Here is a 26,739-nt window from a genome sequence, read left to right on the forward strand (position 1 = left end):
ATGAAGTTGCTTAATAAGCTCACTGCTTTCCATGCCCCCTCCATGCAGAGTTGCCTCGCGGCTTTGATCGATAGGAAGTCTCCCAGGTTTGACCACATGACGGGATCCACTGACTACGGGCTAGACACTTCCAACCGAAATATTGTCCCTGCCGAGTCTGTTCCGATTGTATCGCCTTCTTGAAAGCATACTATAAGAACCTCTGGACCTATTTCAGCTTTTAACTGAACTTTTCACTCGATCGCCTATCAAAATTTACCAAAATACTCTACGCAATCTTTGCTGTCGCTGTCGCTGTCGCCGTTGTCCTGCTTGGAATGCTCGACAACCGCATGATCATCATGAAAATTACTAGCATATTCCGAATCGGTCTCAATTCTCCTCCAGATACGCCACAGGCGCGTCAGGCTCGACCTGCTACCCAATACCACTCAGCGCCATCGAAGTAAGTATCTTAATCATCCACATTATTGTGATGTTGAAGCTGCTCTTGACATGTGCTAAGCCTGAAGTTGTCTTCACCTGATGTGCAAAACGACGGAGAATCAGAAGCTTACTACCCCCCGCTCACCGCTCCGCCGGAACCTGTGGGGTCATCAGTAGCACCCTTTCAAAGAAGGGAATGCATTTTATTTTACAACAAACATGAACCTTACTACGAATTCACTAATTTCTCGCCACACGACGTTGTCTACGCTGGGAAGAGATATCCAACTAGCGAGCATCTCTTCCAATCTTTCAAAGTTAGTCAAAGATATTAATTTCCCGATATCTTTCTGACACTCTTGGATGCGGTTGGAACAGTTTTTGGACTCCCAGCCAGCCATCGCGGAGCACATCCGCAAGTGTGGAGACAGGCCAAGTACTGTGTTCGACGAAGCCCATCGTCACCAGAAATGGGTTCGATCTGACTGGAGACAAGTAAATGTTGAGAAGGTAATCCAGAAGTTTACTAGCTCTCGGTACCTGACAGGGACTGTTCTGACCCATAGATGGAAGTCACACTTCGGCTCAAGTTCACTCAGCATACAGATCTAAAGGCCTTACTTCTTGGCACTGGTGATGCTGAGTTAGTCGAGGTAAAACTAGGTAATCATGGGTATTTCTTATGATCTCTGATCTCGTGAATAGAACTCCCCAAGGGACTTCTTTTGGGGGATAGGTGCTGATGGCTCTGGACGCAACGAGCTGGGAAAAGCACTTGTGAGAGTGCGCGATGAGCTTCGTAAGTATCTATTCACGAAATAGCAGAAATCTTTAATCAGTCGACGTGAAGGACATGATGACAAACCAAACAGGGTGCCTCCTGTCAAGCGCGACACGTCCCGATTTTCGTTGCAAGACCTGACGTCGCTGGTTGTGGCGGCAGCTTCGGCCAATCCTCCAATCCAAGCGTCGCAACGCCGCTCCTTTGTTTCTGCGGGCATGGGAATTCGCCCGCCCTCAACAGTACTACCTCAGCCTCCATTCCAGGCGCCACAGCGTCTCTCTATTGTCCCCACAGGCATGGCAGTCAGCCCGCAGTCGGCATCTTATGACGCCGGGCTATGCGAGGTTCGTTGATGCTGTCCTTGACTTCGCGCTTCTCTAACTTTTTCACAGTTTTGCCAGCAGAAACCTAAATATCAACACCATCCTTACTGTGGTAGGACATGCGCCACACAAGCAGCGACCACGTGTAACGTTAGTTTGCATTTCTGGCCGACAGTCTGACATTCTGACCGAGACATTTTTTAAGCATTGTCGCAGCAAACCAAAGTACGGCAAGCATCCTTACTGTTCAAAGACTTGCGCTGTGCAAGCTGGAAAGGCAACCTAGGTTTGAAAAAATCTTCCCATTTGGATAATTCGTACTGTAAGATTATACTGAGTCGTGTGCGAGTCCATATTTGCTATATATTACCGTTTTACCATGTCTGCATCCACCCAATTACCGTTGGCCCTTTCACTAAACTAGGCATGGATACCCTCAGGGTCAATTTGAGCATCAGCGACTAACCACCACCCTCGGCAGATGTTGCTCTCTTTCTGCTTCGCCAAATTCATTTCAATTCAATAAGGTGTTTAGTAATTTCGGAATACAGCAGGCTGCAGATCAATGAATTGAATCGGAATGTCATGTATCGGCTGGTCTACATATAAAGGGTCTGGGAGCCGCCCAGCGGCACCCACTTGCAACATGATAATAAAGTGATGCTATGGTACAAACAATTGAAGATGGTTTAAAGGACTAAATCTACTTTACACGAACTATTCAAAGCGCTCATTCAAGCATCCGAATGAAAGCACTCGTCGAAGACCATCTGTGAGACATCAAGACTTTAGCTGGCCGAACAGAAAGAATGCAAATAAAAGACATACCTCGGATGGGACTGAAGGCTCTAGCAGGGCTGAATGCTCGTTTGGGGCTCCTGGCACGAGGTAATTCCCTTTCAGCATAAGTCAGACCCGCAGAAGGGGAAAGTACGCTGCTTTTGTTCCCAAAATTGACAGGGGTGTTCATAACAGAACCCAAAGCCTCTTGGGTACCTCGTACGGGCGACACGGGGCGGGAAAGGACCATCGCAATGCTGTCGTGATAACTGGCCTCATCGAGTCCACTACGATTGGTGTTCCTGTTACTGTGTCGTCCACGTGTTTGAGGTCCATCGGGCAACTTCGTTCGCGTGTGCAGTGCATTTGACTTAATATGAGTGGCAGTGGGCTTTCGACTGCGAGAGTGTGAATAAGGGTCCTTCCCATGGACCTTCCGCGATGGGTGTGTGGCGTCCGCGCCCATGAGAGATTTTGACCGACCGCGAACCTTTCTCGAGGAATTATTGAGTGGCGAAGACTCCGTGGAAGAGTGTCCAGGTTCCTTTGCCCTTTGGGTGTGAGCGGACAAAACACTGATGGCATCGGTCATATCGCCGATGTTGTGGATGTGCAAATGAAATTTAAGCGCTTCGAGATCACGAAGGACATTAGTGCATCCCGGACGTTGACAACGGATCATAGCTCCAGGAGCGTAGTGACCAGCCTGAACAATATCCAAACCTTGAAGCTGCTATAAAGACATCAGTATGAATCAAAATAGGTATGAGTAGTACATACCGCCTGCGCTACGCCTTCCGAGTCATAATGAAATAGACGAATCTTTGGCTCGGGACGCTTCTCGAGATCAATCGTGGATTGTCCGTCGTCAGTCAAGGTATAGGTGTATGTCGAATCCCTGTTGTTAGGAATGATGGGAAGCTCTTTGGCAGTGTTGATGGGGCAGACAGAGTCTGTAGTCCCTTGATCATCGAATGTCTTATTTCGTTGTAGGTATTCCTGAATGACTCTCTGGGCTTCAGTTATTTCGTCGGAACGCTCTTTATGTTTCTTGACGAGTTCCTGAGCCTCGGATAGAACCAAATCGCTGTTCTTGGAATTCGCCACAGGTCCAGCACTAAACTCCCATGAGGATACGAAATCGGTGTAAAGGCTTTCGTCGGTATCGGCATCCTCCTCATCGAGAGACAAGAACGACATCCCCTCTACAATTTCATAGGGAATAATGGTGGCGTATCTACGAGTGTCTGCCTTGGAATCATGGAATCCAACGACGCTCGTGATAGCAGTTGATTCTGAGCTAGACATGATTAACTGGCAAAAGTGAGAGCAGGCAGGACGGGAAAGAGCAGGGAAAGAGCAGACTAGTGAGGTTATGCATGAAGGATAATCAGTGGTATTTTATATGCGCTAGATGTGGTTCGACGCTTTCGTGGATGTGGACGCTGAGTTCAAGTTCAATGGTGGAACGCTCAAGCTGTGGTCCGTCCACTGCACAGCTTTGATGACCCCCATTTCGGGAATAACCCAGTTCTAGGGTTAGGGTCCCGTTTTCAACGACCGGCTCGTCGGCTCGCCGAGACAGCCAACCAACCAACCACTGGCACTGACTTCGACATGTCAGTGATATGCACTTTCCTTCCACCGATAATTTGCGTCGGAGCTCACTTACGAATGACTTCAATGCATAGTCCGTATCGTGGAACCCATAGATGGAATAGTGTCATCGAACACGAGCCAAGCTCGCTCCTTTGTTGCACTGGTGGCTTCGCCTAGGTCTTTATCCCATACCACCAACAGAAAATCGCACTCTGTCCACACTGATACACGACTTCAACCAGCGTATCCTGGCCACATACCACTCACTCCGTTCGAAACTGGAATTCTCGCAGTTGGCTCTGCACTCATGTCTCTCATAGATACTCGTCGCGCGGGCAAGCACTTCATAATCTTCTATAGTGGGCGCATTTCTCTGACAAGTCTATTAGACATGGTTGCAGCTTGCGGAGAAACCACTGCTGGGCCAACTCTGGTGAAGTTGAGGGATATAATGCTGGAGTCTCCAGAGGGTCGGCGCATTCTCAAAGAAATGCCACGTATCAATTCACAAACCTTGGACTGGGAGAAATTGCGATCCCTTCCAGAGAACACTTTTGGACGTGCTTACGTGGGGTGGCTTGATGCTTGCAAAGTCACACCTGATTCTAGAGAGCCCGTGGGATTATTTTATTCCAAGTCAAGCATACCAGATGCTCATCGTTAAGGACTCAGGTACACTATATCGATGACCCAGAGCTGGCATATGTCATGCAACGCTATCGCGAGACACACGACCTCTATCACGCCGTCTTTGGATTTAAAGTCTCGGCCCTTCCCGAACTTGCACTCAAAGCTTTTGAGTTTGCAAATCTAGGCTTCCCCATGACTGCATTATCCCTGGGAGCCTCAATGAAACTCAAGCCACCTCAACGGACCCGACTTTGGGGGGAATTTGTCCCTTGGGCTGCGAGGTGCGGAAGTCATGCGAGGTGCTTGCTTACAGTGTATTGGGAGGAGAGATGGGGACAGGATCTGGACGAAATGAAGAAAGAATTTGGTGTCTGGGATCCACCGGCGGGAATTACCATCCAGCCACCCTCGCACATCGTCTTTCCCTAATATACTAGCATGATGATAAACGATCGTTGTGGCACTGAGCGACAATACCCGACTCCGCTGTATAGCAAATTAATTCCTCTTTCCTTCCCCTAAAGGCTTGTACGTTGCCCAAGCGAACCACGCTTGTTCCCGTTGGTTCACCAATATATGTGCAGATCACGAGTTACTTTATCCAACGGGGCAGATATTTGTAGCGCCAAAGAAGCTTGGGCGGTGGCACGATCTACCGCAACTAAAGTACTGTAGAGATACGACACTAACTTCAACCACATCCAGCTGTGACCATCTTACACTTAGTGAGTGGTGCAAAATTGAGGCCTGCAGTTGAAAATCACAAAGTGACCGTAAGTCATCCATAACTAAGGAAGTCCATGAACTATGTTTTCTATACTGTAGCGAACACCGACATAACTACCATGCTAAGATGCGTATCTACAACTCCTCTTGATGTGCATGCATTGTGAGTGACATAAAATAACGAGGCATACGGAACAAAGCGAGAGATCAAAAAAATCAAAGGAAAAAAAAATGCCGCAAAGAACAAATGCAATGATAACATGCTTGACATACGTGAAAATCCATCCCATGTGCATCATCTCCTTTTTTTATTTTCCTTTTCCTTACCTCTTAAACCCTCCGAATAGTGGCACTCCGCCCGATCATGCTTGAACTTCCGGTCATGCTGGGCAGCTTTGACTTCGGCGCGCTAGCAGTAGGCGCAGGAAGTCTGGATGAAGGTAGCACTCCGCCTGTGGGACGGGGCAGTCCCGAAGCCATGCCTACAGTCGCAAAGCGCGATGGCGGGCGCAGGCTCTTTGACGCAGCAGCGGTATTGGATGCGATTGGTATCTTAACTGGCGGAGCCTTGCTAAGCGATGACGCGGTAGGCATAAGCAGCCTTGATTTGAGGACCCCGCTAGGTGGTTTTGTCTGTGCAGGTTCTGAGGGCATGCATATTTCAAGGGGTGAACGGGGAGGCTCGGTAGCTTTTGTGCGTAGGCCGAGTACGCTTGTAAGTTTGCCCTTCATACCCAATGTAGGTCGTACTCCCTGTTCAGGCTTGCAAAATATATTCGCCATAAGGTCGGCAGGTATGAGCCCAGGAGGAGGGCGGCGCACGCCTGTTAGTGTTGGTCTGTGAATCTGGGCGAGAGGTACCGTCGGTGACACCTGCTCCTCTGTGCTACTTCCAGCAGACGAGCCTGCACTAGATATGGAAGTTGTCCTGTCATGTGCCTTGGGCCGCTTTACGATGCGAAGCGCATGCACTGGCGCTGCGGGAACTGGTGGAACGAATGCCAGCGAAACCCTCGGCGGTGTTGCTGATGGTAATGCTGGTGAAGGGATGGGGGATAAAGTTGCAGACGCCTTCACTGACTCAGAGACCTCATTCTCAGCTGCAACAACCATGGGTGGCCGTGGGGAGGGCGACGACAATTTCATTCCCGGAGAAAGGCTGCTCCGTCTTGTCGTCAATCTCACGGTTGCAGGGGAAGCTGATACAATGTAATGAAAAAGGGAGAAATATTTTAAAGATATGAACACACCATTTGCAGCAACAATTGGAGGTGATGGTTGTGGCATCGCACTAGACCCAGATTGTAGTGCTACAAGTAACGGGGTTTGAATATCAAATACATTTAACAAGATAACACTTACCTGGAGAGCCAGCAACGTTTTCAGGTGTGCTTGCTGCGTCCTTTTCCTTGATTCGTTTTGCGAGGGCCTCCATCATCTCTTCCTCAGCTTGCATGTCGAAATCATCGGTGTCGATCGCAAAAGTATCACCACCAAAGAATGAAATCCTATCATTTAGTAGATCGAAAGACGCGTCAGGGCAATTTAGTTGGAGGTTGAACGAAGACTGGAGATCCACAGAATTTCGCCGCGGATTGGAAGATGGCGAAGACGTTGTGTGTGCTCGAGCGCGCAAACGAGGACGTGGGGTTGGGGCAGTTAACGTGTCGTGCGAAAAAGATGACTGGGTCTGATATTTGGAAGGAGGTGACAATGATGTATCAGATCGAGTTGGTGTTTCTTCTGAGAGATGTGCGTGCGCGAGGAGGGCAGTCGAGGGTGAAGGTGATAAGTGGGCTGTAGGTGAATCTACTTTCCCTTCTCTCGACACAACGATGGTAGGGGTAGCGTGTTCAGGAATGCGCCCTCCCGATGGCACATTTTGATCTGTGAAGTTGATGGCATTGATCACAGAAGCTAGCGGTGAGCCAGCCGGTGCCAAAGTAGCGTGACTCGCGCGAACCGCTGTGACTGGTGAGGAGTGACGTTCCACGCCAGACTTTGGAGCTTCGGGAGAAGCTTGGGCGAGCTTTACTACTTTGCGCGGAACAGGTGTGGCATCCATGGAAATATCGGCAAGAGGGGTGCGCTGAACATGAGGGGCAAGAGTCTGTTCTGATAGTGGTGTTTGCGCGGAATTGTAACGATTGTTGGTTCTCGAAGGACTGCCCATCGGCGTGGCCAAAAAGTCCTCTTCATCTAAATCCATACTTTCATGAACAAGCGACGCATTATCGACGTCATCTTCGGGCTCTTCTTCGATAGTGAGCCCATTAAGAAGATCGGCGGTTTCATCCATGATAGTCATGTCACCGACATCAACTAGACGAGTTTTGAGAACTACTGGGGAATAATGCTTGCTTTGCGTCTTGTAAGTACGGTTGAAAAATGCTGTCATCGTGAGCCTGTCGGATTCATAGTAGGATTCGTAGCTTGGCTCAGCGTTTTCCTTGTCAGATCCAGAAAGCGAGTCTGGCGTTGTGACTTCGCTCCTCGGAGTTGCATTCAACGGATCAAAAAGGTTAAGGACGCTGTATCTCGGACGGGTCATCGTGGTACAAAGTCAAGAGTGAAGAACAGCAGCAGTGCTCCAGAGTCTACCCAAACCAACACTTCGTGACAAACGCGTGACACGTTGCGTTCTAAGTCACGTTTTTTTCTAACGCGGTCACGTGAGCGTCCTTAGCCATTGGGGGCAACGAAAAGGATATTCAGGAACAAAAAAGTTGTACTCAAGCTTTCTATATTCAACGTCGTCGAACATGAATCGTATACCTCCATCTGTGAAAGCTGAGTGATTCAATATCATCATTACATGTTTCTGGTTGATTCTAATTTCTAGCCTTCGTATTTTCAGATACATGGAATGTAGCATCAAAGACGAATTACTCTTCCACGAAAGAAACCCAATGCATCGAGTTCTTTTGAAGGTACTTGAAGGACACGCTCTGATTGCGGGAGGCTAGTTCAAAGACGGAGGGCTCTTTGACTAGGCACTGGCAGGCAACATGGAATTGTTGAATATCCGATGAATGTAAACACAGTGAACGTCAAACGGCCTCTCGATGCATACGATGACAACTCGATTGGGAGCGCGAAGGGAAAGAACACGAGATAGAAGGGAGAACGCTATATGCCGTCGAAACATTCCGTGGACACATACAAATTGTTTCGACGCCTAAGTACTTGTTATCAATGATCACGCGAACTTACTGCCTTCGCAGCAATTCAGGCGATGGTCGGTATATCATCTCACCACGATGTTGCTATTGGATGCATAATACATCCTAGAACTTACAAAGGGAAATTTTATCCCAGCCAGCTGTACTGGATAGCAATGCCGAAGGACCCCAAATCGCCCTCATCGACGGGGTGTACGACCCTTTTGGTATAATCACCATGATTTCAATCGTGTGTATCCGAAAGAATCTAACTTGCAGGAAAATGTATTTTTGTCCCCGCTTTTACACGAGGAGCCTGCTGTTGGAGCGAAAGCGGTTGCCACAGTTTTGGCGTGTTCACGACCCACTTTGATCCTTTTAACCTGGTTGTGCAATTCGCTGAGCTCGGCTCCCACATGAAGAACGTCCACCCCTTCAAATTTGACAAAACAAAGAGGAGGCACTTTTATTTCTGCGTTATGTACACATGTAGGGAACGCTAATCAAAACTCAATTTATTGTGGAAACGTTTTCGATATGCAGAGGTCGGAACTTTTGCCCTCTTCCATTTCCAATGTCTCCTGATGCCCCGATTTTGTGTCCGACGACGACTTTAAATTCAAGTCCACATGAACGTTCTTGGTGAAACGTGCAGAACTGATTGTGGAGATGTCGCTCTCGTGGACTGTCTGTGGCTGTAGGTAGGAATCACGGGCAATGAAGCTGAATGGTTATTAGTCAGTGTCCTGTTCAATTTCCGCTGTCAGAGGGCGACTCACTTAGCGAGCAGACAAGTGGCATATACTATAATATCAGAACGTCAGAGCATGCCTTGAGCGAGAATAACAAAATTCGTACAGCACCCCATCGGAAAACACGTATACAGATGTTTGATGACGAAACTGCAGACTGCCCACTGCATCTTCGTTAGAGCAATGATTTAGGAGTGAGACAAACAAAAACATTCACAATTCCAAGAGTAATGAATGCCGCCACACTGCACAAGGAGTGAGTACATGCCCATCATCAATGATAATGGACTAACGTTGTAATCAAGCCCGTTTGTGAGCAAAAGATTATGAGTTTCGTGATCATTCGGTTAGTTCTAGTGATGCTTAATCAAGGTAAATCCTGTACTCATTTGGTGCTTGAACTCGTCAATTACCTTGGTAACTCAGTTTTATTACTGTGAAGGATGTAGACCAAAGTACCAGCGATAAGAATGTCACCAATTGCTGAACAACCAATTGAAATTGGGGGAGCCCACTTAAATCTTTTGAGTTGCATCCTGATAAACGAGACAACGAACTTACAAGAGCCATCGTGTAGTAAGTATGATTGTTTAGTTTGAACCTGTCTCTCGTGTTGATAAATGCCTGGCAACACGACATTGGGAATCAGACCTACAATATGAAGATAGTCTTGAGACAACCAAAAACTATTTCCGTTGATCAAGTAACAACTCTTCGTTGCAGAATAAATTACTGCACCTTGCTCCATGGCACAAAATGCAATCTGAATAGCGCAATTAGTCACCTTTTCCGAGGCAGTCCAAGGCAGTCCCTACCAAAACAAATGTCATTCTCCGTCTACCGCAGAGACTCTTCTCAACTTCATGTGCGCATTAGAGAGAAACACAATAGGAGTATCTTGGTGACACGTACGACTGCAAACCCTACAGATGAAGACACAGTGCACAAGGGATGTTGTCAAGGTCTGTGAAACGACGGTGGGCTTCAAGTGAGGATCAGAGGAAGAAAGCTCTACTAACACATATTCCAGTGTAAATAGCCCATTCTCTGTCATTCTATCAGAAAGACTATCAATGAGTGACTGATGATACTTACGTCGACATACGACCAATGAATTGGGGGAAATCCTCGAAATCCGCTGTATGAACGCTCACGATCCGAGAGGTAAGCGCCCTAGCGGGAATTATAGCGTCGTGCAGATAAAATTTCAATACGGACTCACATTTGAGCAGCTTGCATCAACCTATAAAGCGACGTTAGTCCTCGCACCCGGTGCAGAATTGGAGGGATTTACCAAATGATGGCAACCTGTTCTGCGGTATCAGCTGTCAGTTTGTGGTATGCAATCTAATTCGTACGAGAAGTTTGCTCTGCCAGTTTTCTCGAGATTGAATGGTATGTCTTCTGAAATAGATCCAAACTTGGGCGGTGAAGATCAGAAAAACACTATCTTCCGTCGTTAGTGGATGCTAGATGAACAGCAATATGGTTTCTCGATGAAACAATCGTACATTGATGATATACCGAGACCAGTCATCAGAGAAGCGAAGCTTTCGTTGTATAATGCTGTAGTCATGGAATCCAGAGCTCGAGGATGAATGTGGGATCGAACTTGAAGAAAGAAGAGCGACCGTACAGTTTATCTTTGAGTGCTGTCTGGCATACCCCGCTACTAGTAGCTAGTAGCACTCTCGGTAAACGCAACGGCCGGTAAATCTTCCATCTAGATCGCAAGAAGCACTTACCATAGGTTTATTTCAGAGCCCGACAGCCACGGTCAAAGATATCGATATCATACCACGAGTAGGTCACGAGAGGTTGTGTCTAAGAAAGTTAAGTTCACTGTGCGGAGATCCGTGACCACAATTATTACATACCCCGGGCCTTTCAACCGGCTCCTCCTTCGGTTTAGCACTTGGTATGTTGTATCAAGTGACAGACGAATGTCAGTCTTATTGGACGTGCGATTATAAGAATCCGACTTACTATTGGTTTTTTGATCTTTTATTTTCTTTGTAAACCATTATCACTCCATATGTGTCATATTTCTAGGAAGTATGGTCAGACCACCGCCCAAGTAGATTCATACTAGTACTATCACTAATACTATCAATGACGATATATGTACTTGACTCGGATGTTGTACGGTTCCATCATGCATACTTTTCTTCCATGGCAAATGTTAGGACCGTACTCAAAGTCCCACTGGAAATATTGGACTCTCAAGCCTACTAGTAAGAGTCCTTTATTCAAGGTCAATCAATTGATATGGACGTTATTCTAGTCATTTGTCCTGAACTGACAATCACTTCCGAGTCGAACTACTAATAGGTATCAGGGGTGAACGAGTTCAGCCTCATGTTCAAGTACATCGAGAACCGAATTCACTTCTGAACAGTCTTAACGTTCTCCGTTTATCCGAAGTTCACAGCCTTATTACTCTGCGACCCTGCTCCATTCCTAACTTTGATAAAACAATTCTTCCTATTCTAAAACAGTTCATTATTCGGATCTCAAAGTAAATAAGGTATGTATCGGCAGAGTGAGTCAAAACTCGGGTCGTCACTCACCAAGTATATTTTCTATTCATCTATAAGGATTAGCTTACTTGTTATCTGACACTGTCGGCCCGTCTCGTGATGTTCTGTACCTGTACGCAATGTTACCTGTTCGGCACTCGCTCATTAACACCACCGATCTCAACAACAACTCCCAGTCCAGAAAGTCCAATCCTGGTCCGCATTTCCCTCGGATCTTCTAAGTTCGTCTGTCTAGGGAACTTGGTTCTGACTTCGTAGCCGAAACTCGGTTGGATGACCAGCCTTAGATCTCATGACCAACTTTATGTCGAACTCGATCCTCGGTTGCCGCACTCCACTGACATGCCCTTCAAATCCTGCTTGCGAAATCAATAGTATCAAAGCACAGCGATACCTTGCTCACGTTGGACTTTAAGACGCTCGCAGTACTCATCATGGTCACCCATCTGTCACTATTACTGCAGGTCGTGTTCTATCATGTGTACCATCCGGTGTGATCTTGCCAGTCAAGTATCCAACCCATGCTACCAAGGCGTCGACACCGATGGAACGATTGCTCGCTCATGGTACAAAATATATTTCTTTTATCTCTCGCACTCTTCGCTAGCCTGAAATGCCAATTGAGCGATGCTAAACATGCATCGTCACTTGAGATCAGTTCATTATTGTCACAACATAATTCATGCGGCTAACACTCGATACAGATCATCATAACAACTAACGGTCACAAGTTGAGGATAACGATATATGACAATCTTATGCTGCCACATTCTAGCCGATTATGCTTATTGTCAACATTATATGTGCATACGAAGGTATATATCAAATCTAGCACAACGAGGAAATTGTCAATTTACCACCTTTCACCGCCAGTGAAATTACATTCGAAAGGCATTCTAGAGTGCTCTGGAACGCTCTAGGCTAGGTCTGGAATGCTCTAGCCAGGTCCAGATCTGCTTTTGATTAAAATTTGCAAGAGGTAAAATGTTGACACCCCCCACATGTGTATATAGCCAGGCGATTAGCACACCTCATACAGGAGTCTGTCATAGACTTGACCTAGACCACAGAAGGACGGAGGCATTGTGAGGAATAAACTTTATGTATCCCTAGCTAGCCTTCTGATGATGCTACTACCGCCGATTTGAATGTAAATACGGTGATTATCTCGGCACATACGTACGATGATAACTTATCTGTAGGTAATTACGACAACACCGAGATGGCGTCATTATGTTAAAAGAATCATAGTCACTCGACTTAACAGGAGGTCGCTTTCGAGGAATCTGTTCTTCCTTGCATGACCAATGTTTCCTGGCCAGAGTTACTTTCTGGCAAGCCCACATGGATCCCCTGCGTGAAAGGTGCAAAACTGATACTGATTTCGGAAATCTCGGTTTCGTGGACTCTCTGTGGCTGCAGGTAGGATTCCCGAGCGATGAAGCTGAGCAAGATATCAGTAGTAGTCTCTTCTATTACTGCTGAGAGTGACCCACTTGGCGAGAAGACATGTAGCATATACTGTCATTCCAGGACGTCAGAACATTCCGTGTACTCGAGTTGATAACAAAACTCACAGCCTCCAGTAGGAAAACACATATATAGATGGTAAATATCGAAACGGCAAGCTGCCCACTGCATCTTGGTCAGAGACGTGGTCGATGCGCGAGTTGAAGTACTCACGATTCCCATAGCGATGGATGCCGCCACGCTACACAGGAAGCAGTGAACACATACCCATTGTCAACAAGAAGAAACTCACGTTGTAATCAAACCCGTTTGCGAGCAGAATATGATGAGTTTCGTGATCATTTGGTTAGTTCTGAGCACCAGAGACGGTCAATTATAGAGGTTAATTGCATACCAAAACTGATTAATCACCTTCGCGATACAGTCCTGTGTTTGTGGAGAATATAGGCCAAAGTTCCAGCGATAAGAACATCATTGATCGCTGAACAACCAATCGAGATTGGGATAGACCACTTCATCCTTGTGAATTGCATCCCAATCAACGGAAGAACAAACTTACAATAACGATGACATCGTAATTAGGATGATTATCTAGTTGAAAGCTGTTTCCTGCATTTGAGAAACACCTGACAGGGCGACACTAATGGATTTGGACCTACATGCAGATTGCACTAAGAAGACCAAAAGCTATTTTTCCGTGATTAAGTAGGGATTATCTGTTACAGCATAAATTATCGCACCTTGCTCCATGACACAAAATGCGATCTGATTGACACAATTAGTCGCTGTTTCCGAGGCAGCCAGATGTGTGCCTACCAGAACGAATGTTATTCTCCGTTTACCACAGAGACTCTTCTCAACTTCGCGCGCACATCAAAAAGAAGTGTAATGGTAGCGTGTCAACAGCACGTACGTCTGAAAATCCTAGATATAAAAACGCCATGCACAAGAGACGTGGTCAAGGACTATGGAACGACAGCGAGCTTGATTAGTTGGAAACCAAAGGAAGAAAAGTCCCACTTACCCATATTATAGTGTAAAGCGCCCAGTTTCTATCTTTCTGTCAGAAAATGCCTCGCCGATGAGTCACCGATGATACTGACGTCGACATATAGCCAATGAAACGGAGTGAATCATCGAACTCCATCGTATGAATGCCTGATATCCGAGTAGTGATTGCCCTAGCGGGACTTCTAGTGGCCTGTACATATATATTGTATAGGGACTCACATTTGAGCAGCTTGAAGTAACCTGTAAAGCAACGTCGGTCTTTCTGTCAACTGTTGTATGAATAACATGCATAATTAGAAATATTTACCAGATGAAGGCAACCTGTTCTGCATTGTCAGCAATTAGTATGTAATGTGCGAGGTAGTAAATTCGTACGAGAACTTTGCTCTGCCTGTTCTCCTGAGATCGAATTCTACGTCTCCAGAAATAGATCCAGACTTGCGCGGTCAAAATCAAGAAAACTCTATCGGCCTTCGTTAGTATATGACATAGTTGTCGATAACGCAATAATACATAGATGATATACCAAGACCAGTCATCAGGGGAGCCATTTTTTTGATAGCGAAACTATATGTCATCACGACTTGGGTCATGGCACGAACGTAGTTGCTGCCGTTTTCCGGGTCTTCTCTGGAGGATGCCAGTGAGAGATCGAAGGAACTTTAGAAGACTCGGAGTAACCTTATAAGCATGTGTGCTATCTAGCATCGCCAACGGTACAGATAACCGCATGAAGCTGGTGAATGTTCCGACCAGAGCGAGATCTGACTAACTGCTAGTAGACCCGATGATTCAGGTAGTAGTATGTTGTAGCCTAGTTTGGCCATCGCGCAACGCCCAAGCCTATGCAACAGATTTCTGATTTGGCAGCTCATGCACATGCACCAGCACCATCGGCTATCACAGCCGATAACTTTTTATGATCAGCTCCAGAGTGCATCAAATTCAAGTTAGATCGGCTTAACTGAGCAGTGTGCACAGCTCCGTCTCAACTTTCATCCAACAAAATGCACAACCTCTACTGGTTCTGAAAAGAACTGACTCGCGGACGCAAGGGGGTAAGGAGCATTTGTTAATCCAGAATCGAGTATTCCTAGAATCTATTTGGTCTAGCTAGGGCTGTGTAGCTGAAGCGCGCCTAGTTTGTTGAATTATTCAGCCGCATCTCACTACTCACTGATCAGGAAATCACCACGCATGAATCAAGTGGCAGAACTTCGATGTATCTCAATAACCTCCAGAAATAGTCAAGACTATGATGGCAACAAGTACCTGGAGTAACTGAGGCTGAAGCGCTGATGTCTTAACAACACCCTCGATCGGATATGATACATACCCGAGTCACGGTCCTGTGAGGTGTCGCACTTCGTGGGAACAGTGATTCAGTACCGATTTGCATCTGTATCATTTCGTGAACAATGTGGTACTGCTCACATGAGCGTCTGTGTCATTAAAATCTTCGCAGCAACGCTGCGGACTGCATAGATGTCATGCGCTGCACACTGTTCGGGATATTTCTGAGACAGATGTAGAGTTGGAGTCGATGATATGGCGTGGTAGAACGCAAGCAGGATATGGCCAAAGGGACAGTTGGGAGGTAATAGATGTACTTATGTTTCAAATGCAGACTTCACGGCAGTACTATTAAGAAAGAGATCGTGAAACTTTGAAGAATTGTCAGCCGAGTTGTCGTCGTGGTCAGAACCCGGTCCAGAACAAAGCAACAAATTTAAAGACAAAGAATTTAAAAGAGCGCTGCCGACTCCTACCCCATGCGTCACGTGTGACGCGACCATCATATTCGAGACTTTGACTATCCCGGGCCAAATTTGTCTAGTGATCCTCCCGCTGAAGTCCTGGGGAATAACAAAAGGTTGGATGAAACGTTTTGTAAACAAAGAGACGTGAACGTTCTGTACTAGTAAGTGCATAAAGCAAAGAGTTGACAAGCAAAGTCTGAATCTTCCCCTTCGAATTCACTTAGCAGCATTATAATGAGTTCATTCGTAGCGACGTACCAGTACGCTTGTCACCTTTTCTCCCCTTTCTCAGCAGTCGTGAAAGAATCGCACGTTTGACGCTAGAGTTAGTGGTATGGGCCACCATTGAGGACTGACTGCGCAATCACCTCGTCCTCCTTTCCATCTTCCCGATCCTCACCGCTCACCGTGTCAATGAGGAGGTGGTTGTGGTCTCCATGTTGGACCTGACAGAGTAAACCAGTTTCTTCTCCTGGTTAGTTTTTCTATCTCCATAAGATTTAGTTAGTTACTCATTTCCTCCATAGGAAGGATGCCTGGGCGCTTGTCCCTGTGCTTGATCCGCAGTCCAGGATAGTACCTGAAGCGTTTGTCAAGGCTAATGGCCTTTTGACATCCGAAGCACCTGATGGATGTAGGTTGTACATTCTCGGTGTACCTGTCATTCTCAAGTTCCTGTTTTCTCTGATCCTTCTTTTTTCTCTGCTTGCTACCACCCGCGATGACGGTTGTTCATGCCTAACCTCTCACGAATGAGCAGCGGAGGGCTCAGCACATATTGTGCGGATAAAAACTGTCATTACGGACTATCGAGTGGTCATTGATGAGGCAACTGGCCGCGGGCCAGTCGGTGTCAACGTCATAATCGAAAACGGTTAGACATCCAGCCCTGCCACAATCGAGCGTGTGGGTTTTGGCGGCGCGCAGTCTATCAAAGAGGGGCAACTTATCTTTTCCGTAGCGTGATTTGTAAGTGTAGGTACTCATGACATGGTATTCCAATGCCTCTTATGAAAGTCAGTCATAGCAGACTAATTTGCTATCCAATTCTCTTGTCATTTACTTCTAGATGAGTTGACGATTCCAAGGTTTTCCGAGCTGTAGGGTATACCTTATCCTCGTCTGACATGATCTCAGAAAACACATCAGCACAGAAGTCAATCTACCCTGGCCATCACTAGGACACTTCTCTACACATTTGGACGGTTCTGCTGTCGTCTTCTTGTCCGGCCTGGTATCTTTACATGCACAATGTCAGGTTCCGCACGTACGACCTAATTATGGCGGGCAGGGCTTTGCATTCAGATATAAGATTGAGCAGGTTCGGTAACCACGATTTTGTTCACGCGAATTATTTATTCACACTGGTCAATCTGGGGTAATAAGAGTGACTTTCCCCGCGAAAAGGGCTATGTCCGACATAGCATTCACGATAAGAAAACGGAAGTTCTGGTTGGTCTCAATCACCTTCTCGGCTATTGAAGTAAGCAGCATGCATATACTGATGCCTACATTGACTAAGTATGATGCATAGACAATAGTCCGCGCTATATATTAAAATAAAATCATATTACAGCACAACTTGACTCAGGAGCGGGTTACGTTCCCAGCCTCTTTGATGTAGCCTTCTTGCTCTTCATTCGAAATATCTTCAAGCGTTCTCTGTTTCGTCTCCGAAATGAGAAGTGTGGAGATGACACCAGTCAACATAAACGCAGCGAAGATCTCCATGCTACGAAGAAATCAAATTTAGCTTCTGAACACGAATTGGAGAATGTTCGTGCTGCTCACATGTGTTGCACGAAACGGTTCGTGCCGCCGATGTTGATAAGCTGAGCAAAGCCAACCTGGGAGATGATAGCTCCGAGCTTGCCAGACGCGGCAGAGATACCGTAGGCTGTCGAACGGTAACGAGTGGGGAAAGCCTCTCCAGGAATTACGAAAGTGGTAGTATTAGGGCCGAAGTTTTGGAAGAAGTTGGTGAGGCAGTACAGGAAGACAAACGCGTCCCTGCCTGAGGTGGTAGCATCCAATGCATCATAAGCGAAACCTGCACAGTAATCGTCAGCCTCACGTACGTAATCATAGCGGTGAAGTGTACGGACCCATGATGATGAAAAGGATGGTGAGTATACTAAAGCCCATCAATTGGATGGGCTTGCGGCCCCAGGAGTCGATGAAAAGGAAAGATACCCAATATCCTGGAATCAAGCCCGCCACGGAAAGAATGATGTTACCAATACAAACGTTGTACAGGTTCTGGTAGACATAAAGTGACGAAGTTTTGTTCCCGGTGGGACTGCCAAAGTTTATTGCAGTCAAGATGATTGAGCTGTTTAAGCCGAGGCCGTAGAAAGCGATCTGGATGTGAACATTAATTTTTGATTTCAAAGAGCTAAATTGGAACTTACATCGAGAGCGAACCAGGAGTAGGAGGTGCCGATCAGGATTTTCATATTTTTCCACTGGCCGAAGTATGTGGCAAAGTCTGAGAGTGTTGCCTTTGGGGCTGCGACACGCTGTGCTGCAATATCATTGTCCGTAGCGCGATTCTCGGCCAACACGTCGGTGATATCTGCAGTAGCCTGTGCGACATTGCGCTCGACATCCATGGTGAAACGAGGAGTTTCAGGAATAGTGAGACGGAAGTAAAGTGCAATAACAGCGGGGATGCATCCAAGACCGATCAAGAGACGCCAGGTATAATCGACAGGGACAGCGCAAGGGAATGGGGCATTGAGGATTTCAGTCTTGTATGCTCGGACGACGATGGTACCGACGATGGCAGCAGCTGCGCTCAGTCTGGATTAATTAAATCATTTTAGGAGAAAGGGATCAACTGACCTAATTGACCCCATCCTTGTGCAGCAAACACAGCAGTCATGAGACGACCACGTGAACGTGAAGCGGCGAATTCTGACGAAATGATGGCACTCATAGGGTAATCGCCACCAACACCAACGCCCATCTATAGACAGAGAGTTGAGGTACATATGTTCCAAAAGTTCGTTGGACTTACAATAACACGCCAGACAATAATCACACCAATAGCACTCACTGCTGGGGCCTGGCCTGTGAGCGCCTGACCGAAAGTTGCAACAATCATGAGAACCAGTTCGACGCCGTCTATTATACATTGGTCAATGAAGGTGGCGAGCTTGAATATGAAATAAGACTGACACATTCTCTTACGGCCCAGGACATCTGCGAGCCATCCGAAAAGGAGTTGACCAATCAAGGTGCCAACAGGTGTTGCTACCTTGACACCCAAAGATTGGTTGGCGTTGAGTTGATTACCTTCGGATAATTTAACACAACATCATTGGAGAAAATGGCGGTATACTCACTTGTGTGACCGTAGACGTAGCCCAACATGGTTGCGGCGATGTTGATGGCAAATATATCATAGCTGGTGGCAGGTGAGCGTGGGTGACTGCTACATGGTATAGAAAACGTACGCGTCGGTAAAGAAGCCTACACTGGCGACCAAACAAACCTTGATATGGAACCACCTGGGGGTGAATTAGAATTTTGCAAGATTTCAGTTAAAGATTTTGTGAAACTTACGAGAAGGGTGCATTGTCAATTTCTTCGAGAGCAGCGCGGCGGCGCTCGTCAAGCGTCAGCGTGACCTGCCCCTTTAACTCAGGCTCATGGTACGATCCATGACTGGATGATTGTTGGTAAGGAATTGCAGACATTGCGACTCACAGAGGATAAGAACCCTGATATTGTGGGGAAAGCCTGCAGCTGATGGGCACCTAACTTGCGTTGTCATTTATACCGCATGGACGATGTTCACTGGATTCTCAGGCCTAGGCAAAGAAGAGTGATGGTACCCGCCCCACCAGGCCGCCATCGTAACTGCATCCGGTGCTGTGTAGACACCGGCGGACACGTTCGTACTTCTGTGGCCAATGGTAACTGCTCTCTAAACCCAGTTACAACATCAAGGCTGTGACTTGACAAGGCCGTGCGAGATTCCCCGGGCGCCTGGGTAATAGGCAAAAAGTTGGCCTGAACAAGCTCAGGCTGACCTGCATAAGGTATGTCTGCAGCGAGATGTCAGTAAAACGTTTGCTTGAATTGGATCAGCGAATTACTACTGAAGTTATTGTAATACATACATTGCAAGAATGATCCGATTACCCCCATCCAAATGTTGCTCATGCAGAGCTTGTACCCTTGTAGCGCCTTTGGCAGTTACTCGTACCTGTTGTACCTGAGCTTAGATGCGACCGGCTCTCCGTTGTTCCCCGCCCGTGAATTCCCTGGAAAAGTATTTCTTCGCTGTTCTGCCGTTTAATAGCTGCTATATACATGACATCGTCCTGGTCAGCGATGCATCCTGTATATCACTGTCTGATTTGCCCGCGCCTGTTGTCGTAGAGACTCAATTTTTGTTCCGAAGAAGCGTACTCATCTAAACTTCTTCTTATGTCGCTTGGTTGCTGCATATAATCTGCACGCTGTCTCCCTTTTATCAAACGTCTGTTGTCCTCTGTCTCCCGTTGTCGTTTCAGGCTACATTGTAAGGAGAGGTTGTCGCGGCTGTTCTGTGTTAAAACTTCCTTACCCGGGGACCAGACCAGACAACTTCCAACTTTGGCCCAGCTGCCTGAAAGTGTCCCAAAAGCAGAGTCAGGGTCTTGTCGTGACTCGCCGGCTGTACCATTTAAGTGAAGTACATGAAGCTTGAAGCGTTAAACGTTGCGCGTGAAAACTTATGAGAAGAATTAAACTAGACCGTGACCATGGGACCTAGGCACCAATATTATGTAATTAGTACAACCAGAGCGAAGCTAACCGAATCGACTCGCTGAGCTTCAAGAATTCAGAATCAGTGTTACTACTCTTGGCCGCGCAGGCGGCAGTGTCAAGGCCCATTTGTTCGTTCATGTGGACAGGAACGCCTCTCACTTCACGCCTCGTCTATCGTTCAGCAACTCTTCGAGCGTTCTCCAATGCCGCTACTTCTCAACGGCTTATCTCACGTCCGAATCACGGATTGAACGGAAAACCTTTGAGGAGCTTGTATACACGCCCTTCTTCTTTGAAGTTAGCTCCTTTCATTTCACCTTTCACATCCTCTTCCACTCTCCACGCAAAAAATGCGTTTGCAGCCACTAGCACCTCAAAGTCGGTTGATTCCGACAACGTAACTGTGAAAGAACAGAGAAGAAAGGATTGGATGATTGTCAAACGACTGATGAGTCATGTCTGGCCGAAAGATGACTGGGGCACACGTGGTCGTGTTGTTCTTGGATTTGGACTTTTGATCATCTGGCAAGGTATAGTGTACTGCACAAGAAACCAGGGGGTGACTGAATCAAAATATGACTTCATCAGGTGTTAAATGTTCAGGTGCCCCAGCTGTTCAAGTCCGTGATTGACGCGTTAAACCTAGACGTAATGGCCGATTCAACGGTATGGGTCGTCGCAGGTTCTCTCATCCTTGGATGTGAGTACATAGCTACATGAATTCCCCATTTCTTATAACAAATCTCTCAGATGGAGCTGCTCGGACAGGAGCCACCCTATTTGGGGAACTACTGAACGTCGTTTTTGCCAATATTGGTCAACAAGCGGTTCGCAGAGTTGCTAGAGAGACCTTCGAACACCTCTTGAACCTGGATCTCAAGTTCCATCTTGCACGTCAAACTGGTGGACTTACACGTGCAATTGACCGCGGTACCAAGTTTGTCGCATTCCGACAGCATAATATAAATTTTGAATGTCGTGTGTCAGGGGTATCACATTCATGCTCCAGGCCATTATCTTCCGCATCTTCCCGACTGCCCTGGAAATATCCATGGTTTGCGGAATACTTGTGAGCAAAGAGCAGATTCAGTTTTTTTTCTTACCCAGCACTGAAAATAGACTTGGAAATTTGGTTGGGATTTTGCCGCAATCACTGTCACTGCTTTAGCTGCATACACTTGGTTCACCGTTCGCACAACCTCATGGAGGTCAGTATTATTTATCTCACCTTGCGCATTTGCTCAATTTTTTCAGAACTCAATTTCGCCGGGATGCAAATAAAGCGGACAATAAGGCTGCGACCGTAGCAATTGACTCGCTCATCAATTACGAGGCAGTCAAGGTATCCGTTTATTGCATGTTTTCATATCTTTTGCATAAACTCTGCTGTAGCATTTCAACAACGAGAAATTCGAGATTGCCCAGTACGATAAACATCTCAAACAATACGAAAAATCTTCCGTGAAGATCACCACATCTTTGGCCTATCTCAATTCCGGCCAGAATGTAATTTTTTCCACAGCGTTGACAGCTACAATGTTCCTTGCGGCACAAGGCGTCATGAAAGGTGTGTTCGGCCGAACTTTCATGAAGCATTTTTAGTCTGAGACAAGCTTTGGTCAGGGACCATGACTGTTGGTGACCTCGTCATGGCGAACCAACTGATTTTCCAGCTGTCACTTCCCTTGAACTTCCTGGGTAGTATTTATCGCGAGCTGCGTCAAAATCTCTTGGATATGGAAGTGTTGTTCAATCTTCAAACTGAAAATGCTCCCGCCAAGGTATGCTCTAAGGATCCTGCATCACAAGTTTTTGCCGACATGATTTCCTGGTAAAGGATAAAGAGGGCGCAAAACCGCTGGCATTGAAAGGCGGTTCTATCCGTTTCGAGAATGTAAACTTTGGCTATCATTCAGATCGGCCTATCTTCCGCAACTTGTCCTTCACGGTTCCGGCGGGCAAAAAAGTAGCTATAGTTGGTCCATCCGGATGCGGGAAGTCTACGGTCTTCCGTCTCCTGTACCGTTTCTACGATCCATCTTCCGGTCGGATTTTCGTAGATGACCAGGACATTCACGATATTCAGGTCCAGAGTCTCCGGAAATCCATTGGCGTAGTTCCACAGGATACGCCGCTGTTTCATTCTGATATCATGCACAATGTGCGGTATGGTAGGCTTGATGCCACGGACGACGAGGTAAAAGCGGCTGCAATGAAGGCAAGCGTTCATGACACGGTCGTGGGTCTTCCCGAAGGCTACAAGACCACAGTCGGCGAGAGAGGTTTAATGATTTCTGGAGGGGAAAAACAGCGGTTGGCGATTGCACGTGTGTTGCTCAAAGATCCCCCGATCCTTTTCTTTGACGAAGCTGTGAGCTCTCTTGTGCCTGATTTTCATGCAGGATATTCCTTTGACCGCAATTCTCAGACGTCGGCCCTAGACGCTCACACGGAAACTGAGCTCATGCGTAGTATCAACGGCACGTTGCTGGATAAGGCACGGACAAGTATATTTATTGCCCATAGACTCCGCACTGTGGTTGAAGCAGGTGAACCTTGGCTGCACTCTATTTTTGCTTGGGCATACTGATGACTTGATCGTAGATTTAATTATTGTGCTGAAGGATGGCCAGGTTGCAGAGCAGGGCACTCATGAGGAATTATTACGCTTAGGCGGTCTGTATCATGACATGTGGGTCCAGCAGGCCTCTGATAATACATTGGAGAGCTTGGCCGAGTCTTGAGCTCTTGGTCAATTCTATTAATATTGTAGCAGAGAGTCCCCGACAGCATGTAACATTCCAGTTTACAAATGGATATAGATTGATCATTCCAAAAGCACATGATAGTTTCTTGTGTTAAAGGATCCTTGACATGCATAGCTTCAACCTCTTTTCTTCGTCTATTAATATTGTCCCGATCTTGGCAGGGGCGATTAGTTGCGGAGGCTTTTCATGGCTAAGTAATGTGGTCATCAATGACTGATCCATGTGAACTGTTCTCGTCCAAAAAAGTGCAAACGTGTGTGACGCTGTGTTAACGTTTTAACTCCCACAGGTAAGTATGTATACAGCAAACGTGGGGCCACCTAATCGCAGATCACCGACCATAGTTGTTGTCCAGTGTAACTCTTGCCCTTGTCTGCCCGTCCTCGAGTAAGATCCACGTTTCAAGCCCACTTGCAGGATCTGCAGAGGGGAACACGATATTCCGTATGCCGTGGCCCCATCCTGAGCTACTGTAGCCACCATATCTGAGACAGCATGCATGCAATGAGAATACATAGGATAAATGATGAACATACGCTGAACCGAATAGGTTCAGAAGAAGACCACATACCCGGAGTGCTTGTCAAAACAGAATATAACATCCTTCGAAGGCTCACGGGCACACCACTCGTTGCCATGATCTGTGAAAAAACCAGCCATAGCCATATGGTAAGCGACAAGACAAAACTTGCAAGTCTGCGAACTCACCGTGCCCAGAGATCACTGCGTGTAAGTTCTTGATGTTGGCATTCAACGCATCCCAGAACGGTTGGTCCTTTCCAGCCGACGACGGGTCACTAGTGGCTTGTGTTGATCCCTGAGCTAGAGTGTCGGCTGAAAGATCCATGTGAGCGAGATATAAGACATATTCAATTTCACTCGCCATTGAGTCCTGGGTCTCGCGTGGTGTTCAATGTCTTTTGCACACTCTCGATCGCATGTCTTTTTATTGTTTATTTCAGAATGACATAGTGGTCGAATCAAATCCACTTACGGAGGTATATGTACGAAGGCTAACGCTCCCCGCTCTCTCCTTTCTACTGAATCCCACCCAGCTTCCATTGCATCTGTCTCGCGCTTAATCCATCCTGCTACAGAGGCATCCACCCAGTCGGGTAGCGGTGCAGATGTAGGTCCAGGGGACCAACCGCCTGGTAGTCGAAGGACGTCAGTGATTCGACTAAAGCCTCACTGGCAGAAGACTGGAGCATACCTCGGGAATCAAAAAACCACAAGATCAAAGCAGGTGTTAGATCTGGAAGAAAAATAGACAGGTAAGTAACAACGGACGTTCCTATCCTTTGATAAAGCACCTGTCGCTTTTTCGTAGACCTACAGATAAACAATCATATGTGTGCGGTCAACGATAATCCCGATTGAAAGTGACCCTTGTAACATACCGGAACCCAGTATGTGCCCTCCCCTCCTTCCCCTCCAATACCAGGCGGTGCAGTGCGAGTGTAGCTCAGGTAGCTATCGAGCTGCTCCCGTCGTATTTCTTCAAGATGTGTGATGTTTCGTTCATTGTCATGGTTCTAAATTATTTTCGCCATATTCATCTCTACCGACGATTCATAAAAAGAATAAACCGACCCCTTGTGTAGACGAAAAAGGTATTTTTGCGTCGTTTAGAGGAGCCACTATGCGATCGATGAGAGTGGTAGAATTCTCCCGAAATGTATCTAAGTAAAACAAGGGAGTATCACTAGCGGTAATAATCAACCCAGTTTAATTTGAACGCACTTTCACCAGTGATTAAATCTCCATTCAGTACGCTGGAGGGATGTTGTGTCGTTACTAACATCCAACTGGGAGGAAAGCGAACATAATCCATACACGTAGTCAGGCTTCTCAGAAGCTAGTATAGCGCGCATCAGGCGTGTGCTATTAACATCCTGTTGAGGTCCCCAGTCATCCCAGGGATTTTCGCCATAATGAAGATCCGAGAATACGGTCAGTTTAAAGGTCCCAGAAGAACTGAAGGTGAGACGTGGTTTATCAGGATACGGGTTGAGCTGAGAGGGCGTATCGACCACTGGAACCTGTCTTGAATGTGCTGGCAGAATCTGAGTGTATACATGATTTGTGGAAAGTGTTCTACGATGATGCATACCATGAGGCAAACTTGGAAATGCTCTCACCACTCCTCCATAGAAAAGGACGAGCAAAGTGACAAGGATATCACGCAAACACAAGAGTATCATGGCACAGTGAGTATAGTCTAGGTGAAGGGAGTGGAGGGACTTCGGAATTTTGAGCTAATTAGCTTGAGTTTCAATGTCGTAATATTACATAATAACGTACATACTCTATCACAGCCCATTAAACTTTATCGTTTACTAGGTTCAACGTCAGCGACTGGAATCTTGTAATAACAAATATATACAATATTCAGTTTGCTATGCAACCAGTGGGTCCGTTTGGAAACCTATGCACAGCTCGACGACAGCATGACTTGTCAATCAATGACAGATTGTAATGTGAGAGGCAGAGACTGCTTTCAATTCAAGGAACAAGGTTGCCGCAGTATACATGGATAATACGGGCCTCAGTTCTACGACCTGGAAACTATTTTTTATCTTCAGCAACAGCTGAGCAGTAACTACAGCGTTTGCTGCTTGACTCGATGGTTTGTTCACCGCTCTGATGTCGTTGGGCAACCCAGGATGATAATCTTAGGTCAATTATGTACCGATCAGACGTATGAGTGTCTTCATGCGGTCGCTATTCCCGATAGAATGACTTTGGGTTAGATGCTTGTATCAATTCTGTCAAACATGTTGCTCGTCCTTGGCCGCTCGTTTCTCGCTGGTAGGGGACCTCTGCATTTGAAGGAGAGTATGTGCTTACTCGGTATAGGTGAACCTTTGTATACACGCTTCTTCTGGGTGAAGATAAGAGAGAGAAAAGGAGATAACATTCGTTAGTTCAAGTATAGTGAATGAATATTACTTTCGAGGAAACAAGACGATACACGGGGTGTTAAGACTTGAAGGGGACATTACTTAGTTTAATTCATTTTGTGTGTGGGAGGGTCTGGCTTTGCCGAACCAGTGCAGGAAGGCAGGGATCTGGGCGAGGGTGTGGATCCCGCGAAGTCCGAAAAGGGCAGCTTGTGCTCGGAGAGGGATTGGTATCGACAAAGACGAACCTTCGGAGCGTGTTGAGTCCGAAAAGTGCGCAGACCGAGGGTTCTGAAGGAAACACTACTCCAGATCGATGCACACTAGAAGCAGCAGATAGGGAGG

At 46.6% G+C, this 26,739-nt stretch overlaps 9 protein-coding genes across 9 annotated transcripts; 3 read left to right on the forward strand and 6 right to left on the reverse strand.

The window, feature by feature from the left end:
• The first annotated feature begins 33 nt into the window (after window positions 1–33).
• EDB93DRAFT_1143271 (DUF1768-domain-containing protein) lies at window positions 34–2,085 on the forward strand. Its single transcript, XM_041449387.1, has 8 exons — window positions 34–445; window positions 506–743; window positions 805–936; window positions 993–1,079; window positions 1,132–1,225; window positions 1,277–1,554; window positions 1,603–1,683; window positions 1,739–2,085. Exons 1-8 carry the CDS (start codon window positions 318–320, stop codon window positions 1,817–1,819), a joined length of 1,119 nt encoding a protein of 372 aa, XP_041308109.1. The 5' UTR covers window positions 34–317; the 3' UTR covers window positions 1,820–2,085.
• A 5-nt stretch (window positions 2,086–2,090) lies between these two features.
• Window positions 2,091–3,780, reverse strand: EDB93DRAFT_1328152 (uncharacterized protein). The gene is made up of 2 exons (XM_041455109.1): window positions 3,094–3,780; window positions 2,091–3,046 (listed from the first exon to the last, which is right to left on the reverse strand). Exons 1-2 carry the CDS (start codon window positions 3,619–3,621, stop codon window positions 2,264–2,266), a joined length of 1,311 nt encoding a protein of 436 aa, XP_041308110.1. The 5' UTR covers window positions 3,622–3,780; the 3' UTR covers window positions 2,091–2,263.
• Window positions 3,781–3,861: 81 nt separating this feature from the next.
• Window positions 3,862–5,309, forward strand: EDB93DRAFT_1143278 (Coq4-domain-containing protein). Its single transcript, XM_041449388.1, has 4 exons — window positions 3,862–4,003; window positions 4,035–4,247; window positions 4,302–4,528; window positions 4,585–5,309. The coding sequence occupies exons 1-4, from the start codon at window positions 3,931–3,933 to the stop codon at window positions 4,969–4,971; spliced, it is 900 nt and encodes a 299-aa protein (XP_041308111.1). The 5' UTR covers window positions 3,862–3,930; the 3' UTR covers window positions 4,972–5,309.
• On the reverse strand, window positions 5,269–7,872 carry EDB93DRAFT_1143281 (uncharacterized protein). The gene is given in 4 exon segments (XM_041449389.1): window positions 5,269–5,637; window positions 5,656–6,467; window positions 6,519–6,578; window positions 6,631–7,872. 4 exon segments carry the CDS (start codon window positions 7,817–7,819, stop codon window positions 5,599–5,601), a joined length of 2,100 nt encoding a protein of 699 aa, XP_041308112.1. The 5' UTR covers window positions 7,820–7,872; the 3' UTR covers window positions 5,269–5,598.
• Window positions 7,873–8,864: 992 nt separating this feature from the next.
• On the reverse strand, window positions 8,865–11,142 carry EDB93DRAFT_355928 (uncharacterized protein). The gene is made up of 20 exons (XM_041456173.1): window positions 11,059–11,142; window positions 10,927–11,005; window positions 10,818–10,860; window positions 10,693–10,747; window positions 10,540–10,627; window positions 10,476–10,489; window positions 10,404–10,424; window positions 10,277–10,354; window positions 10,201–10,228; window positions 10,094–10,145; window positions 9,997–10,040; window positions 9,920–9,944; window positions 9,837–9,867; window positions 9,743–9,782; window positions 9,595–9,695; window positions 9,475–9,534; window positions 9,399–9,426; window positions 9,288–9,345; window positions 9,209–9,233; window positions 8,865–9,152 (listed from the first exon to the last, which is right to left on the reverse strand). The coding sequence occupies exons 2-20, from the start codon at window positions 10,927–10,929 to the stop codon at window positions 8,945–8,947; spliced, it is 1,002 nt and encodes a 333-aa protein (XP_041308113.1). The 5' UTR covers window positions 10,930–11,005; window positions 11,059–11,142; the 3' UTR covers window positions 8,865–8,944.
• A 1,459-nt stretch (window positions 11,143–12,601) lies between these two features.
• EDB93DRAFT_1143307 (uncharacterized protein) lies at window positions 12,602–14,759 on the reverse strand. The gene is made up of 17 exons (XM_041449390.1): window positions 14,716–14,759; window positions 14,578–14,665; window positions 14,510–14,523; window positions 14,422–14,442; window positions 14,295–14,372; window positions 14,216–14,243; window positions 14,105–14,156; window positions 14,008–14,051; window positions 13,932–13,956; window positions 13,851–13,878; window positions 13,751–13,793; window positions 13,603–13,703; window positions 13,484–13,543; window positions 13,405–13,432; window positions 13,299–13,356; window positions 13,218–13,242; window positions 12,602–13,165 (listed from the first exon to the last, which is right to left on the reverse strand). The coding sequence occupies exons 1-17, from the start codon at window positions 14,751–14,753 to the stop codon at window positions 12,982–12,984; spliced, it is 915 nt and encodes a 304-aa protein (XP_041308114.1). The 5' UTR covers window positions 14,754–14,759; the 3' UTR covers window positions 12,602–12,981.
• Window positions 14,760–17,249: 2,490 nt separating this feature from the next.
• On the reverse strand, window positions 17,250–19,663 carry EDB93DRAFT_1279088 (major facilitator superfamily domain-containing protein; the record flags this gene model as incomplete). The annotated part of the gene is made up of 10 exons (XM_041454429.1): window positions 17,250–17,694; window positions 17,754–18,012; window positions 18,068–18,323; window positions 18,374–18,753; window positions 18,807–18,930; window positions 18,982–19,088; window positions 19,143–19,259; window positions 19,310–19,371; window positions 19,421–19,474; window positions 19,530–19,663. 10 exons carry the CDS (start codon window positions 19,661–19,663, stop codon window positions 17,550–17,552), a joined length of 1,638 nt encoding a protein of 545 aa, XP_041308115.1. The 3' UTR covers window positions 17,250–17,549.
• A 1,104-nt stretch (window positions 19,664–20,767) lies between these two features.
• EDB93DRAFT_1143314 (P-loop containing nucleoside triphosphate hydrolase protein) lies at window positions 20,768–23,565 on the forward strand. The gene is made up of 11 exons (XM_041449391.1): window positions 20,768–21,258; window positions 21,312–21,423; window positions 21,474–21,660; window positions 21,711–21,792; window positions 21,843–21,931; window positions 21,978–22,065; window positions 22,116–22,290; window positions 22,347–22,504; window positions 22,561–23,094; window positions 23,152–23,272; window positions 23,328–23,565. Exons 1-11 carry the CDS (start codon window positions 20,860–20,862, stop codon window positions 23,465–23,467), a joined length of 2,085 nt encoding a protein of 694 aa, XP_041308116.1. The 5' UTR covers window positions 20,768–20,859; the 3' UTR covers window positions 23,468–23,565.
• Window positions 23,566–25,727, reverse strand: EDB93DRAFT_1328157 (Metallo-dependent phosphatase-like protein). The gene is made up of 12 exons (XM_041455110.1): window positions 25,605–25,727; window positions 25,328–25,547; window positions 25,235–25,266; window positions 25,085–25,173; window positions 24,892–25,026; window positions 24,805–24,823; window positions 24,705–24,746; window positions 24,486–24,642; window positions 24,375–24,433; window positions 24,200–24,325; window positions 24,063–24,132; window positions 23,566–23,976 (listed from the first exon to the last, which is right to left on the reverse strand). Exons 1-12 carry the CDS (start codon window positions 25,693–25,695, stop codon window positions 23,823–23,825), a joined length of 1,194 nt encoding a protein of 397 aa, XP_041308117.1. The 5' UTR covers window positions 25,696–25,727; the 3' UTR covers window positions 23,566–23,822.
• Window positions 25,728–26,739: the final 1,012 nt, after the last annotated feature.

The sequence above is a fragment of the Suillus bovinus genome (assembly GCF_016758785.1).
Source record: "Suillus bovinus strain UH-Sbo-P2 chromosome Unknown EDB93scaffold_24, whole genome shotgun sequence".
Classification (NCBI taxonomy): domain Eukaryota; kingdom Fungi; phylum Basidiomycota; class Agaricomycetes; order Boletales; family Suillaceae; genus Suillus; species Suillus bovinus.